Source organism: Ambystoma mexicanum, chromosome 1q (genome assembly GCF_040938575.1).
Source record: "Ambystoma mexicanum isolate Mex_15411 chromosome 1q, UKY_AmexF1_1, whole genome shotgun sequence".
NCBI classification, from domain to species: Eukaryota; Metazoa; Chordata; class Amphibia; order Caudata; family Ambystomatidae; genus Ambystoma; species Ambystoma mexicanum.
The window spans coordinates 529,095,525-529,111,926 of NC_090922.1; the positions used below are offsets into that span (position 1 = coordinate 529,095,525).

At 46.4% G+C, this 16,402-nt stretch overlaps 1 protein-coding gene across 5 annotated transcripts in view; it reads right to left on the reverse strand.

The window, feature by feature from the left end:
* POU2F2 (POU class 2 homeobox 2) overlaps positions 1 to 16,402 on the reverse strand; it is a 673,952-nt gene that overhangs the window by 210,880 nt on the left and 446,670 nt on the right. The window contains exon 1 of one of the 5 annotated variants that reach the window (XM_069640947.1): positions 11,455 to 11,578. The exons of the other annotated variants lie outside the window; for them this stretch is intronic. Coding sequence (XP_069497048.1) covers positions 11,455 to 11,482 — 28 coding nt within the window. The 5' untranslated portion in view covers positions 11,483 to 11,578. Of the gene's footprint in view, positions 1 to 11,454; positions 11,579 to 16,402 lie in introns of those variants that run through there. 5 annotated transcript variants of the gene reach the window in all.

Sequence of the window (16,402 nt, forward strand, 5' to 3'; positions counted from 1 at the left end):
ACTGGCAGAAGATGTAAGGCAGACTGTACCTTCAGCCAGGGTCCAATAATGAGTTCTTCCTGCCACTCTTTGCTTCTGCCTTCTCTCTTCCTCTCCCGTGCTGATCTCCTGTCTGATACAGCACTGGTCACCTGGCTACCCTCTGATTTCGGGCCCAGGTCCCTGCCCACTCAGTTGCACACCCGCACTGCCTCCTGGCAACCCTTGCACTTGGGTCTGTATCTGTAATCCTACAGTCCCTCTACCTGCACTTATTGGACACCTGCTGTCTGCACTTACTCATGCACCTGCTGGCCGCACTTCTTTTGTTACTGTGATCCCTTGTACAGCACTCCCCGTTCCCCTCCCCTGGCACTTTGCCCCTCCCCCCTGTACTTGCGCAATCTCAATGTTACCTGGCCTAGAAAGATCGTTGTCGTTGTCCTCCCTCGGTTCCCCCTCCCTTGCCTCGTCGTGCCTTGAAACACTTGTGTGTAGGCGTGTTATAAATGCCATATCATATCATACTCCTTGCATAGTCTTCTGATGATCTGCGAAAAGAGAGGCTGAGCCCTCTTTTAAAGCCAAGTGGGCCACAGTGATTGGTGTAGGCTAAGCCTACCTCAATGAACCAATCCTGGGGTCCTACTCCAACAGTCTCCTATATGCATGAGGTCATAACCAGAGTGATTTGCAACAGGAAAGGTAAAGGCGTGAATACTAAGTCCCACCATCTTCCTGTGTGCTGTTGATGAAAGAGTCTCTCTGGTTAATGGATCTCTCTGTGGTTACTGATTAAATCAGCAGGTCTACCTTGAAGCTGCTGTGAGACCAGACTCTCTGGCTCCTGCAGACCACATTCTTGTACCTTATGAATGGGGTCCCCCTACCGGGGTAGCCTACTGTAAACACACAGTCCCAGACATGATAGCTCACTGTCAATGATACTGAGGTTGGGAGCTGGCTTCAGGTTCACACAGTTGCATATGAAAAGTTTTTGGGGTTTCCTGTCTCCTTTGTTAACCTCTCAAGCCAGGCCCCATGTGGGCATGTTTGAAGTACAGTCTATTAGTATGATAATCTCTGCCAGCCAAAGAGCAGGGCCGATCCATGAAGCCTCCCCCTTTCTGGAGATGACATGGTGTACTGCTGGCTGTCATATCTCAACTAAATATGACAGGGCGGATTGTGCCTGTAGGCTGCGTCCACCTAGAGAACACAGGTCTATGTGTTTGTTGTGGTGTGAGCATAGGAAAATGTGTGTGAATTAGCCTCACATATTTTCCTGAGGTTGGTCTACCATCATTCCTTTAAATTAAACATTTTCAAAAAGCCCAGGTGAGTGCACACCCACCGTGCGGATGGTCAAATTCCTCACAGCCATGTTACATGGCAATATGCTCTTGCTCTATTGTGCCACAAAGTATATGGTCTCAGGGTATTATGCCACTGAATATGGCCATACTTTTCCTCTAAATATTGTGTTCCAAGGGGAGTACAGATGTTCACTTTGGGTAGTCCGTCCTAATTTATGTAATTGCATGATTGCTGAAATCACCTCAGTTGCCACCTCCCTCTTAGTATAATTTTTTGGCATTCTGCTCCCATGAGTAGAGAATGGCGGGGAATCTTGGACTGCACCACATCTGTCCAAAGTGTCTACACATTTGCACTTGCAAGGCATACAAGTATACCCATATTTAGACTGGCGCATAGCAGGGTAAGGTGCGAACGAGGTGTATGAACATACAGAAAAGACCATACCACTCCTGTATCCAATAGGGTTTTTCAATCCATGGACTCGAATTATTTGGTCCCGTCACAGATTCCATCATGTATTTTCATAGTGTCACATCCAAAGTTGCTCATGAGACTATTTCATGAAATGCTCATCACACAATGGTTGCAAGCAAGGGGAGCTGGGAGGATCTAGTGATAGTAACCCATTAGTAAACGATATGCAGTGGTGCAGCACAACCAAGATTTTAAAAGGGACGACTATTTGCAACCACTCCAGTTCCTGTTTATCACAGCGAAGATCTCCATGATTGGGAGGGGATCCCCTCTCCATACACTCAAAGGTCAGGGGAAATGCACAAACTGGGCAATACAGCGACTCATCAACCATCTGAAGCTCATGCAGTTCACCGAACATGTCACAGCTCTTACACATTAGCAGACAAAAGTGTTTTCTTAAAAAAACACAACACAACCTCAGTGTTTTATTTAAACTCAGAGGGAGGGCGATATTATTCCCAGACACGTTCATGAGTAGACCAACAGATGTGGCTGCAGTATATGGCAAATTAAATCTCGACTTCAATCCCAGCATTTACAAGGGCTGGGCAATTGCCCTTTGGGGGACACCATCAAGTCCAGCAGGAAGACGAGCAGGAGCAGAGCACAAAAGCACTCAGATGTTCACAAATTGGGGCACTCCCTATATAGAGTTATTGGTGATAGGTGTAAACTCAAAACGTCAAGGCTTCACTTCCAGATACGCAGAGCCTGAGTCACTAGGCAATGCACTCTGGATGACAAGGTCAGGGACATTTGCCTTTTCTTTGTTTTTCCACTGACCCCACTGCTAGATAGGGTAGTTCTACATGAGACCTTAACCATGAAACAAAATTGTAAATCACACGTAGATACCCATGAAAGTGTATTGCAGTGTGCTGCACAGTGCTCTATTATCTTCTCTCTATCTCACATTTGGGTATTCCGGGGATGGAACAATTAATTGCTCCATAGCCTGCCGTGTTATGTTTTCATATCTAGGTATTCCCCGAGAGAATGCCTTGGCCTATATCGTTGCTCTGTGGTGTTCACATAAGAGGGCAATGGGAGGAGCGCATTGCATTCTTTTTGTGTTCTACTCTATTGTGTTTACATTTGAATGCCCCTGGAAAGGTGCACTACATTATTTCTATGTTGTACGCTAATGTAGTCACACCTAGGCACCCCCAAAATGCATCACATTGGTATATATTGAACAGTGTTGTGTTTTGCATACCTCATACTCCACATCCCTCACTCTCCACATGCAGAACAACCACGCAACACAAATAGCTAGAGAAACCCCTCTGCCTCAATACTTCCAATCCCTACACATCTCGAAACAATCTTGCTATCATGACTAACCAACCAAAGCACCCTGACAAATCCAACTCTTGAGGCTTCCCATCTGGAAATAGAATGCCGCTGGTGTGCAAATCAATACCCACCTGAAAATACTCTCACACAGATGCCATTTACTCATGGTTGGACACGCATCAACTGCTTAGCAAAATGCCTGATCTTTTCTCGCTCCTCCCTTAATGAACCACCAACCCACTTTCCCTTTTTGATCCACAGGAGTGCCTATGGAACATGCAAATACAGCGGAGCACAGTATACATCCCAATAGCGTAACACGACATAACAAAGTGAACAATACACAACATTATGCAGTTGATATGTCACAATATAGTGCAGTACCACCATAATAATACTGTTGGGTTAGCACGGGGTAATTCAGCATGTCTATGCCAGTGCTGTTTATTGAGTACACTGTGGTGCAGCATTCATATATGTTCGGTTTGGCCCCTGGGGCATGCGTTGTCCCTCTTCTCGGATATGATGTTAAAGCATGCTGTGTTCTGGGACTCTGGTCCATTGTGTTTAGAGTACCTTGTAGCTGGGTTGCTGTGCTCAAAGGGGTGCTATCCTTTGTAATAAGAGGAGTAGTGTTTGACTGGTGCGCGATGTGCGGCTGGATCTGTATACTTGGTGTTGGGACAGCTGTTTTATTAGGGTTTACTCTCTGACGTTGGATGGGATGGAGGGCTGTGCTGCTGAGGTTCTATCGAGGATGTTAGGTGGATATGATTGTGGCCGTCCAGACTATGGTGCTACATTGTGATTTATGGATACAATTCATGCCGGTTGAGGCTATGTACTGTTGGAAATGCTGTGCTCCTAGGGGCACTCCCCATATTGGGAGGGTTGTGATATTTTGGAACTATGCCTGTTGTTAAGGGAGGGCCGCCTTGATACTGGGAGTGCTATGTTACTAGGGGTGCAGTATTTGGAGAGCTGCCTGCCTGTGGTGTTAGGAAAGCTGTTCTTTATGAGTTCATCATTTTCAGGGTTTTGCCTTTGCTGAGGGGTGTGCTGCACTTCCATAGAAGCAATTGACAGTGTTGGCAGTGCTCTGCTGTTGGGGGTACTGTGCACACACAGTGTATGGTTCACAGTTCAGCTCAAAGTGCTCCCCATAGGCATAGAAACTTGGTGCTGCAGGCGGGGGTTCAGGTGCTGCTGGAAGTTCTATCCATTTTGGTTGGTGTGCTGCGCTGCTTAGTGTCTACAGACTAGCCCTCGTTATGCCCTGGTCAACTATACTTGTGAAAGTGAGAAAGCTAATTAGATGAAGCGTGATGCGTAGTGGTCTAACTAATGGAGTCTAAGGGATATTGCGGACAGTCAAGGTACACCACGCAAATGCAGCCCCAAGCACCCTTCTGCCCCTCTATGCCAGAAGCACAGCCAGGAGAGTAACAAGTGGGGCCTGAAGCTAATGCAGTTGGGCCCACCGCAGTGACATTTACATCTGCAAATGCCCACACAGCACTGCTGAGTGGGCATTTACAGATTTTGGGTGTGTCTTGCCCGCTCAGGACCTACCCGGTCTACGCCTCTGCTCTGTGCGGTCTCGGGTGCTGAGGCCTGCTTTAGGCAGTCGCTGTGGGAACCATCCGAGCATCCCTACTGCAAATTTCACTTCTCTTATTTGTTTCCCTTAGCAGATTTGAGATGATAATAGACAACATTTACTGAAAGCAGCCTAAATATAGCCGTGCCCTCCCCTGGCCTGTCCCATAAAGGGGTGAGGGAGCCCTCCCCAAAACATATGAGCAGAGCTCTCTTGCATCACCCTTGGATAACACTTTCCTGTCACTTATTCTCGAGTATGGACTACAGCTCAAAAGATAAAACATGTAGGGCAAGAAGACTAAAACGTGACACCTTCGGCAAGCACGAGTGCCAGGAAGTGTCCCTGGCAGAGAGTAGGTGTGACAGGAACCACTAGAGCATGAGTGCCAGGATGTACGAGGGCAAGGGAGAAAGTATGTTGTGGGGGCAAGAAATCGCGGCAGGAAGGAAGAGTCTGGGAATAAGAGTGCTAAAAAGTATCAATGTCAGTTATAGTGCTTAAGAGGGCGAACAAGTATCACTGTCAGGGAGTATGAATGCCAGAGAGTAAGAGCTCCAGGTAGTAATGGTCCTGGGGAGTTAGAGTTCCGCGGAAAACTAGTGAAAGTGCACGACTATCAGAGAAGGGGAGTATGACTGACAAAGCAAAAAAGTGACAATGTAAAAATGTCATAAAGTGTTAGATAATAAGAGTGTTAACGTAGCAGTGTCAGAAAATAAGTGTGCTAAAGAAAAAGAATAGAAGAGTGAAACAAAGCCAGCGAGTGAGAGTGTCAGAGGGAAAAAGTCAGCTAAGGAACGGGTCAGAGAGAAAGAGTGTTGGAGGCTGATGGTGACTATCGGTAAACTTGCTTGAGCGTAACAGTGTCAGAAAATAAAAATGCTAGAGAAAACAGTGCCAATGAGTGATACTTTCAGTGAGTGATAAATATCTCTCGGAGAGTGACAGTTGCAGAGTTACATTCGCAGAAGGTAAACGTGTGAAAGAGCGACATGATAAGAAGGTAACATTATAGAGGGCACCTTTCAGAAAGGCACAGCAGCAAAGATTCACAGTAAGGGGGCCAAAGTGTAATACTGACACATGGAAAGAGTTGATGAAAAACACGAGTTTCAGAGAGTAAGAGAATCCGAAAGTTTTAAAGACTAAGAGTGTCCAAGTGTAACATGTAAATATTAACAATGTCAGAGAGAAATAGTGGTGGACAAAAAAAGGTGTTAAAAGCAACAATGGCAAAGAGCAACAGGGTCAGAGTTTCAGGGGCCAATTAGGTAACGATAAAACATGTAGTATTTCAAATACCTCCTATTTTTAAACTGTCACCTAATTATGAACTCTGAATGCATGGGGAATGCACTGCATGGGGTACATAGAAGGTGCGGCATGGGGTAAATAATCCCTATTACTCCACATAGTACTTTCCATGTACCGCAAGAGGCAATTATCCCATGCACTTCCTACTCATAATTACATGGTATTTTTAAAATAGAAATTACTTAAAATACCACATGGTTTTACTGTTACAACCACACTCAAAAATGACCCCCTAAAACTGTAAATACTAAAAGTGCCAAGGAGTAAGAGTGTTGTTCCATGGTATCATCACTTGAGGGTAACAGCACTAGACAGCAATAGCAAAAGAGAAAAAGCAGTCCCAGCGTATAACCGAGCTAGAAAGTAACAGGGAACGAACCCGACAACATGAGGACCAGATGTTAACAGCTGTTTAAGGAACAGGGTGGGACGGATGGAGACTCCACACAGCAGCCACCCAAGTCAGAGAAATCAAGAGGAGGGGCGGGTTGGGGAGCATTCATCTGTAATGGGAGTCCGTGTGTAGCTCTAGATCCAATCCCCACAATAGTCCAAGCAACAGCAAGCTGCTAATGCTTGGGCTTCCGGGCACATGCTCAAACCTGAACTCTTCAAATCTAATAACTGGCTACAGGTTGCGACAAATCATCCCAAAATATAAATTCGGAAAGTTATGGATATATTTTATTTTTAACTTAACGAAGTGGCATGAGAACATGTGCAACAGCATACATGATAATCTGCAAAATCAATCAAGGTTACATAGATGTTACATTCATAAGTAAGTGTTCGTAATATGACTAGACACCAGAAATACAAGTGTAAACAAACACAGAATGAGGCCACTATAAAAACACTGCATCCAAATTGTGACCGTCAACATGTACATATTTCAACATTATTTGTGGCATCATTGTGGTAAGGGTCTTCATGATTACGGGGTCACGAAACCCAGTTTGGAATTAATGCATTAGGATATCACAGGAACATGGTCAAACATTTCTTCAGTTATGGTTTTAGGAAAAAAAAGGAATGGTAGTGTGCTCGTGGGGAATATATATATGTTTATATGATTAGTTATATATACCGAGCTTAATACCCAGATGTTTCTAAGCTCTGACCCAGGATGGAACCTGTGCTGCTCCACATCGTCTTGCTTCCAGTTTGTCACTGGGTGTGAGAGATTGTTTACTTATGTGAGAATAATTTACTGGCTCATGCGCTTGAATCATGTATTGCAGCTAGACGTGGCTTAGATTATTGTGTAGGATCAAGAGTCAGACGCTGACCCCCTCTATAGAGTAATGCTATTCACCCCACTCTCGATGTCCCAGACGGTATTGCCTCCAGAGAGCAACAACACCGGAGTGTGACTGTGTGAAATTAAAAGCAGAACAGAAAAAACAGCTCCAGGAAATAACACCATCACAGATGTATAGCATTAGAATATATGATCACTGCAATGTAACAGCACCAGTGCCAGAGTAAAAGTACCATAGTTCAAGTGTAATAGAGTGTACAGAGTATCAAAGTGTAACAGAACCCCAGAATAACCGTTCCAGAGCAAAACACTAGAGAGTGACACCACCATAGAGAAACAGCACCAGAAAGTAACACTAGCAGCAATCAACAGCAGTAGAGAGTTGCAGAACTAGAGTGTAAAACACAAAAGAGAAACAACACGAAGGAGCAAAAACAACAGATAATAAGAGTACCAGATAATGAAAAATTCGATGTATTAAGAGTATCAGAACCAGAGAGTGACTATTGCATGAGGGAGTAATACATGTAGAGTGTAAGAGAGAAGAAAGTAAGAAATCGTCCAAATAGTGCCATAATAAGATAGAAACTGTCCCAATGAGTAACAATAGAAAAGAGTAACAGTGCCAGGGTGTAACAGTATACACGTGCAGCATCATGGCGAGTAATGATTTTGAACAAGTAACAAGTAACATCAAGTGTGATGTACTAGATGTTCAGAGGACTGTACCATTGCTAATATGACTGTACCGAATTGACTTCTGGGGCACCAGTGGTCCAGGAACAAATATCAGTTTCTAAACCATAAATCAGCCACAATCCTCTAGTACACCATAAAGGATCCGAACAGATTGGAAACACAAGCAAATTATAAACCTCCTTGTCCAATTCTAGTAACTTGGACGGAACAGCAGGCCTATCTCCGCAAGGTCATTGATCGTTGGTTAGTTGCAACACAGCAAAAATACAATTATTACCCAATGACAAAAGAGACTTTCCAGTCAAGGTTGTATACAAATATCTACTTTATTATTATCAGAACAGACAATTCTAGCACACTAAAAAACACAACCCACCCTGTAAAGTAATGCAGAGGACCGACATTTTCAAGAAAGAAAAGGGTTGCATTCTGGATACTGACAGGAAGGTAGTTGGTAAAGTAATTGATCGCAGTAGTAAAAGGATACTTGGTTTCAACACAAAGGAAGCAATGGGTCATAAAATGTCACTAGTGGCCTTCAGATAAGGACTGGGGGACAGAACCACAATGTACCTTGTGCTTGTAGAAGTTCTTGGTGCACAGCAGGGCCGAGTTGATTTCAGGTCGCTCTACAGCTCCTGCCACAGAGTTCAAGATGGGAGACAGCTGCAGGTATCGGGTGGCAGGCAGTTCGGCGAGCGAGGCTGGTCCAACAGCTGCAGGCTGGCATACAGGGTAGCTCGGGGTTAGGAATGGTTGTCTTGGTGCTGGTTGGTGGGTCTGAAGCACTGGACGAGGCGTCTCGGACGATGTTAGCGACTGCAGCATGACAACAGTCAGCGGTGCAGTCGGTTGCATCTCGAAGGGCTAGATTGTCTCGGAAATGTCCTTAAGGCAGACTCTGGCTGATGCTTGCCGATGCACTCATCCTAGCTTCTTCACTGGACTTGTGTCGTCCTTTAAGGTGGATGGCCAAAAGCTGAGGAGAGTGTAGCAGGCACTGGTCTTGTCCTGGGTTTGATTCATAGACTCTCTGGCACTTCCCACCTAGGAAGCTTGCTTGCAGAGACTAGCAGGGTTCGCTGTATGCTGGATGGGTATCGGCTCTGGAGCTGCTGTAGGATCCTCTGGATTCAGTATCTCCCTCTGTTCCCTGGGAGATGATTAGGGCAGGTATCTTGCGTCTCCCCTTGGAAATCCTGGCCTTCCTTCACTGGCGAAAGCTGTAAGGTAGACTGTACCTTCAGCCAGGGGCCAAATGAGTTATTCTTGTTACTCCTTGCGAAGTCTTCAGATGATCTGCCCAAAAGACGGACTCAACCCTATTTTAAAGCCAAATGGGCCAAAGCGATTGGTGTAGGCTAAGTCTACCTTAAGGAACCAATCCTGGGTCCCCACCAACAATCTCCTGTATGCATGAGGTCATACCCAGAGTGCTTTGCAGTAGAAAAAGGTAAAGGGGTGAAAACATGCAATACTAAGTCCCACCCATCTTCCTTTCTGTTGTGGAACAAAGGGTCTCTCTGGTTAATTGAACTCTCAGTGGTTCCTGATTAAAGCGACAGGTTTCCCTTGAAGCAGTGGCGAGACCAGACTTTTGGTCTCCGCCAAACCACATACTCGTACCTTCTGAATGGGATTCCCCTGCGGTAAGGGCTACTGTAAATATATAGTCCCATACATGACAGGTCAGTGCCCTTGATACTCAGAGGTGGGAGCTGGCTTCAGGTTGGCACAGTGCCTATCAAAGGTTGTTGGGGTTTTCCTTGCTAGTCCTGCAACTAGGCCTCCCATGGGCCTGCTTGAATTAACTCTGATTAGTATGCGAAGCTGCCACCAGCAGCTAACAGGGCAGGGCGGATCCATGAAGCCTTTCTTAGTTAATTAGGCTGGTCATTGCAGGAGGAAGGTTTTACCTTCCTCTTTCTGAGATGCCTTGATGTACTCTTGGCTGTTATATTCATACTAAATATGACTGTGGGTATGGTGCCTGTAGGCTGTGTCCACCCAGAGTACACGGGTCTATGTGTATGTCGTCCATTGAGCATAGGAAAATGTGTGCAGATTAACCCCACACATTTTCCAGAGGTTGATCTACCATCATTGAATTTCATTTAAAGCACACACGCACCGTATGGATGGTTGAATTCCTCACAATTACTTCACAACAAGTCAGTGACAGCTCACATACAACATGTGTGTTCAGTGCAGTAATACACACATGTAAACAGAACGATTTAATGAGCATGCACGTTTTGCCCTAGGGTCACACAATAACTTTGTGCAATAAATCCACGCATATACAACACGTGTGTGTGTGATAATACATAATAAGCTTGGCACAATATGTGTATGTGACATAATGTAATCAGTGTGAGCAGAACCATACACACTTTTGAGGAGTGGCATACAATCGGTGTTTCCATCACCAAGTGTAAGCAATGTAAAAGAGCAAGCGTGAACCCAAAGCAGGTATGTGGAGAAGCATACCAAACCGGGTAATACGCACATGCATTATCAGATATGTGTGTGCTGTAAAACACAAGTGATGGAAGAATTATACAAGTCTGACCATAACCACACATTAGGCGTGGGCAGTACCAAAGTGTGAGCTTTATTAGAAAACTGGTACGAGCCCTACCAGACCACAAGAGCTTTCTGTACCACAGAAATGTCAAAAGCAGTACAGCACTGCAAATATAAGCAGTAGTACATGAGTGGGAGTCGTACCACAGGAGACGTGTAAACATTGCTATACTGCAGGTTTTTCCGCTATTACAGAAGAAGTGTGGACAATGCTAGATAAATCTGGGGACTGCCATGCAATGACACGTGTGCAGTATCACATATGATCACATAGGCTGGAGTAGCACCAGTAGAAATGCCACAGAGTATCACATCATCGGCGTGTGAAATAACAAACGTGTGAGCAGTACAAGAGAACACAAGAGCAATGCAACACAAGAAGTCTGGGCAGTGCCACAGATGAATTGTGAACAATAAGAGACAACATGGGTGTACAGTACCGCAGAAGCGTGAGCCGTACAATATAATAAATCAGAGCAATACCACGCAATACATGTGAGCAGTGGTGCACCTACATTGTGACAAGTACCTACCGGACAGCAAGTGTGGGCCGTGTATTGAATTATTGTACAGTACTGCACAATAAGCGTCTGAAGTGCCATAATATACGTATGTGTAGTTGCATGCAATATATGTGCACAGTGGCATGCAATAACCGAGGGAAGAACCTCGCTGCAAGTGCAGGCTCTATAAAAACGAGATCACTGCTGTAGAGTAAGTGGGAAAGGAACATGCAATAATAAGCATATGAAACAGTGCCGTATAAGGACCTACAAGGAATGTGAGCAGGACCCATGTAACAAGAGTGTGGATTGTTTTATAATGCATGTGCGATGCATCAAACAGCAGGTGTCAGCAGTACCACACAAATACGAGCTGTATCGTGACCGATGTTGCAATGACGAGACAGTCCGTTTACCTGAATGCCATGCACTGCTGTGTACCATGGCGCCGCCTGTCCCGGGCCCCGCTGCCAAGTACTGGGTAGAAAAAACTGCCAGTGGTTTCTGTGGGGACGGTTTGTGCGCCCAGTGCCCCAGGATAGAGCCGTCGGGCACCAGGGCACACACATCATGCGCACAGGCAGCAGTCGGCTCGCTGGAGCCTGAAAGGGGGAGGAATCTCACTGCTGAAGCCCACACCCACCACGCCCACCCCGTACGTTGCATTTTCCTGTCTCACGTACGTGCCACTCAGTAGACATAATGCCCCATAGCACACACAATAGTATAACACCCAGGGGCGGCGCCAGGCATGGGCCCCCCACTTTGACGCAGCCAGCGGGCATCACGCTGCTGTTACGCCCAGCTCAGACTGCTAGAATTTATCACATTTCTCACCTCAGAGAGCAGTGTATTCACTTAAGCAAATACACTTCTCTCCAAGGTGAAAAAACAGGCATTGTGAAGGTAGAGGAAGAGAAGAAAAGCCTGCCATGGGGATACCAGTAGACCTCCCCCGCACAACCAAATTTCAGCTATAGGCTTAACTGCTCGCTCAGCTTTTGCACTATGCTTTCAATAATTACCATTAACGTTAAAAAAGTGTATTTGTGTGCATGCAGAGATTGTATCTATACATGCATGTATGAATGTATGCGTTCATGCATGCGAGGGAGTGTGTAAGTGGGTGTATGTCAGTGGTTGAAGTGGGTGGGAGCGGTGCTCCTCTACTTCTTCTAATTAAGTTTTACCGTTCCTATGCTTTTATTTGAAAAAGAAACCATTCCGGAATGGTTTCGATTTAAAATAAAAGTGTAGGAAGAAGTTGAAACTTGCACTCTCAGTGCACTGCACAGGACGTTCCCTTAAACAGCAGGCACGTGTTTTTTTTTTTTTATTGTGCATGGGAGGGGGTGTGGCGTGGGGTCTGTGGGGAGCTGTGCAGGCCAGGAGGGAACATAGTTCCACTACTTCTTTTCGTACACTTCGACCACTGGTGTATGTTTGAATGGTAGGAGGTGTCTGCAATTGCACACCTATGAATGAATGCACTGCAGTGATAATTGGTGAACAGTCTAAATGTTATGGGTGCTCCTGTGAATGACTGATCAGCTGTGTGGGTGCGTGCCCGGTGGGTGAATGTGTATATAGCTGTGTTCGTGTATCTGAGTGTATGTACACGGTAACCTGGGGAGGGGCATTGGAGCATGAACATTTGTTTACAAGAGTGTGGCATGATTTACTGCCGTTTTATGGCAAAGGAAAGCCAACTTGAGTGTTTTTATGTGATGGTGGGGTTGGAGGGGGGCTTGGGGTAAATACTAAAGTGGGGCTGGCTTGGCTGGGTCTTACTTTGGCATGGAATGTTGTACTCGCATTAAGGGAAAAACCAACATTAGTGTTCTTAGATGGGGAGGGCATGTTTCTTTATTTTGACTTGGCTTTTTATTTTACTAGTGTTAAAGTCAAAGCCAACAAATATTCTTACATGGGGGATTAAAACGTGATGAGTGCAAACTAAGTGTTCTTATATGGGGGATTTGTGTAATGATAATATTTTATTTATATAGCGTTTTCGTCAAAGTGCTGTACAGAGAACATATTTACATAAAATGTATCACACAACCGAAGTTTGCACTCATTTAATGAGCTTCATTTATTTATTGCATTTAAGGCGCCCAAAATCATAAGTATCACAGCGCTGGTATAACTTGGTGAGCAGGGAAAACACAGTGCAGTACAGAGTAAGAGAGAGAGGTAACAAGGTGCAAAAGCAACATAATAATACAAGATGCGTAGAGGAGGGTAGTGATCAGGCAGATCACTTTGAAGTATTTAATGCTGAGTTGGCCTTGCCAGGATTTGAACCTGCGAATCACACTCAAATTACAACAGACTGCGCTGAGCCCGCTGAGCTATCTTACCTGCTAGCCAGCAAGAGCATGTTTTCTTACTGTGGCATTGCAGTTTATTACTGGTGTTAAGGCCAAAGGCAACATAAGTATTCTTACATTGGGGTGGGGTCCTTTGTGCAGCCTGCAAGGCAGTGTTTTTCTTTACTGTGGCATGACATTTTTTACTGCCGTTAGGGAGAAAATACATGATGAGAGTTCTTATATGGGGAGTGGGGGATTTGTGTAGCCAGCCACACAATTTTACTGTGGCATGGTTTTTTTTTCACTGCCATTAAGGTAAAGCCAACAGGAGTATGTTCTTAAATGCGGATACTGGCATGCATTGGCAGAGCCAGCGTAAACATGCTTTGTTATAGTATCCTTACTGGCATTATGGACAAAGCAAAGACAAGTATGTTCCTATGTGGGAATAGTGGCATATATAGGTGCACCAGAATGGACATGTGTTAGCACAATCGATATGAAAATGTTTTTTTTACACTTGCAGAGTACTGGCATATAGTGGGCAAAGGCATTATGAAAATGTGTTTGAAAATGCTCCTGTGCATTGTTGGTGCCTTGGCATCTAATGGACTTTTTATGTCTTACCCTGCAAAACCGATTGTAAACTGTGTGGCTTTTTACCTAATTTATCTCCGAAAGTGCACTGAAAAATTCACAATTTTAACCAATTTTTTAGCATTTGGCTGTGGGCAGAACAAGTGCCCTTCCTTCTGCTGGCTCTTCTTAGTGTGGTCCCTACTACATTCGCTCCAGGCCCCACTTGTTACAGAATCATGGCTATGCCTCTGGTGAGTTGGAGGGAAAGATGGATCTAATGGGCCAAAGGAAAGCGTAACATCTACTCAGCCTCCTGGGCTTGGGGAGGGGCGATAGGACTGGGGGTTTGGGGGACAATCAGTAGCGCAATAGGTTTAAAGTCCCGTCTCCATGACAGTTTTCAAAACTGCCACCTAGCCCCCCCCAAAATGTTGAGACTGGCTCCGCCTTCGATAACGCCCCATACCCTACAAACTGCCCCAGCTTCAACTCCACGCATCGCAAATTGATGAGCAGTCTGAGGCTAGTGCACGCTGCACCAAGGCCAGGCATATCGCCAACATAAAAGGTCACAGAGTCGCCAGAGGGGCACAGATAAGGAAGAATTTGTTCCTGCACTTCGGTGAGTGCTGCATTGGCCTGCTAAGACCCTCTTGGGCCGAATTCCTGGTGCCCCAGACCCTTTCTAACACTGTGCCCAGCCCGCTTCCACCCCGTTTCAGCCCTCCCTTCCCTAGACCCTCTCCCTTCCGTGTTTGTCTCTCCTCCCGCCTCCCTCCTCCCTCCTCCCCTGATTGGCCGGACCGCTTCCTCCTTGGCCCTGATTGGCTCACGAGCACACAGCAACAGAGCCTACCGGCCCGCGCTCGACTCGTGTAGGCCACTTTGTTCCTGCACTTCGGTGAGTGCTGCATTGGCCTGCTAAGACCCTCTTGGGCCGAATTCCTGGTGCCCCAGACCCTTTCTAACCCTGTGCCCAGCCCGCTTCCACCCCGTTTCAGCCCTCCCTTCCCTAGACCCTCTCCCTTCCGTGTTTTTCTCTCCTCCCGCCTCCCTCCTCCCCTGATTGGCCGGACCGCTTCCTCCTTGGCCCTGATTGGCTCACGAGCACACAGCAACAGAGCCTACCGGCCCGCGCTCGACTCGTGTAGGCCACTTTGTTCCTGCACTTCGGTGTGTGCTGCATTGGCCTGCTAAGACCCTCTTGGGCCGAATTCCTGGTGCCCCAGACCCTTTCTAACCCTGTGCCCAGCCCGCTTCCACCCCGTTTCAGCCCTCCCTTCCCTAGACCCTCTCCCTTCCGTGTTTGTCTCTCCTCTCGCCTCCCTCCTCCCCTGATTGGCCGGACCGCTTCCTCCTTGGCCCTGATTGGCTCACAAGCACACAGCAACAGAGCCTACCGGCCCGCGCTCGACTCGTGTAGGCCACTTTGTTCCTGCACTTCGGTGAGTGCTGCATTGGCCTGCTAAGACCCTCTTGGGCCGAATTCCTGGTGCCCCAGACCCTTTCTAACAATGTGCCCAGCCCGCTTCCACCCCGTTTCAGCCCTCCCTTCCCTAGACCCTCTCCCTTCCGTGTTTGTCTCTCCTCCCGCCTCCCTCCTCCCCTGATTGGCCGGACCGCTTCCTCCTTGGCCCTGATTGGCTCACGAGCACACAGCAACAGAGCCTACCGGCCCATGCTCTCCTCCCTGACGCTCCTGCGTCCTGGTCTGCCTCCCGACCCGCCCACAACCCTTCCGATTGGCCATCCGGCCTCCTTTCCCAGGCCATTACTTCAGCTCCCAAGGTAGCCCTCTGCCTGGCAGCCCTACGGCGAAGGACCCGAGGCAAAGGACGACTCCAGATCGTATCTGCAGGTATCCGCAGGAGAAGCAAGAAGCCAACAACAAGTAAGTGTGGCAAGGGCAGGGCCAGAAGCAACTACTTCAGGCCATACTACCTTACTACTCCTCTAACGCAGCATCAACAACGTAATTATTGCGCCCAATAACCTCCCTGAGAAAGTTGAATTGAGAAGTGTCCCCAATTGCATATAGAAATATTCCCAATTGCATTTAGAAGTGTCCCCAATTGCATATAGAAATATTCCCAATTGCATTTAGTAGTCGCGCTGGATAGCCTCTCCGAGAAAGTTGATTCTAGAATTGTTCCCACCTGCATTTAGAAGTGCACCCAATTGCATTCAAAGTTGCGCCAAATAGCCTCTCTGAGAAAGTTGAATGAGAATTGTTCCCACTCACATTTGAACTGTACCCAACAACCTCTCTGAGAAAGTTGAATTTAGAATTGTTCCCACCTGCATTTAGAAGTGTACCCAATTGCATTTAGCAGGTGCGCCAAATAGCCTCTCTGAGAAAGTTGAATTCAGAACTATTCCCACTCGCATTTAGATCTGTACCCTATACCCTCTCTTAGAAAGTTGATTCTAGAATTGTTCCCACCTGCATTTAGAAGTGTACCCAATAGCA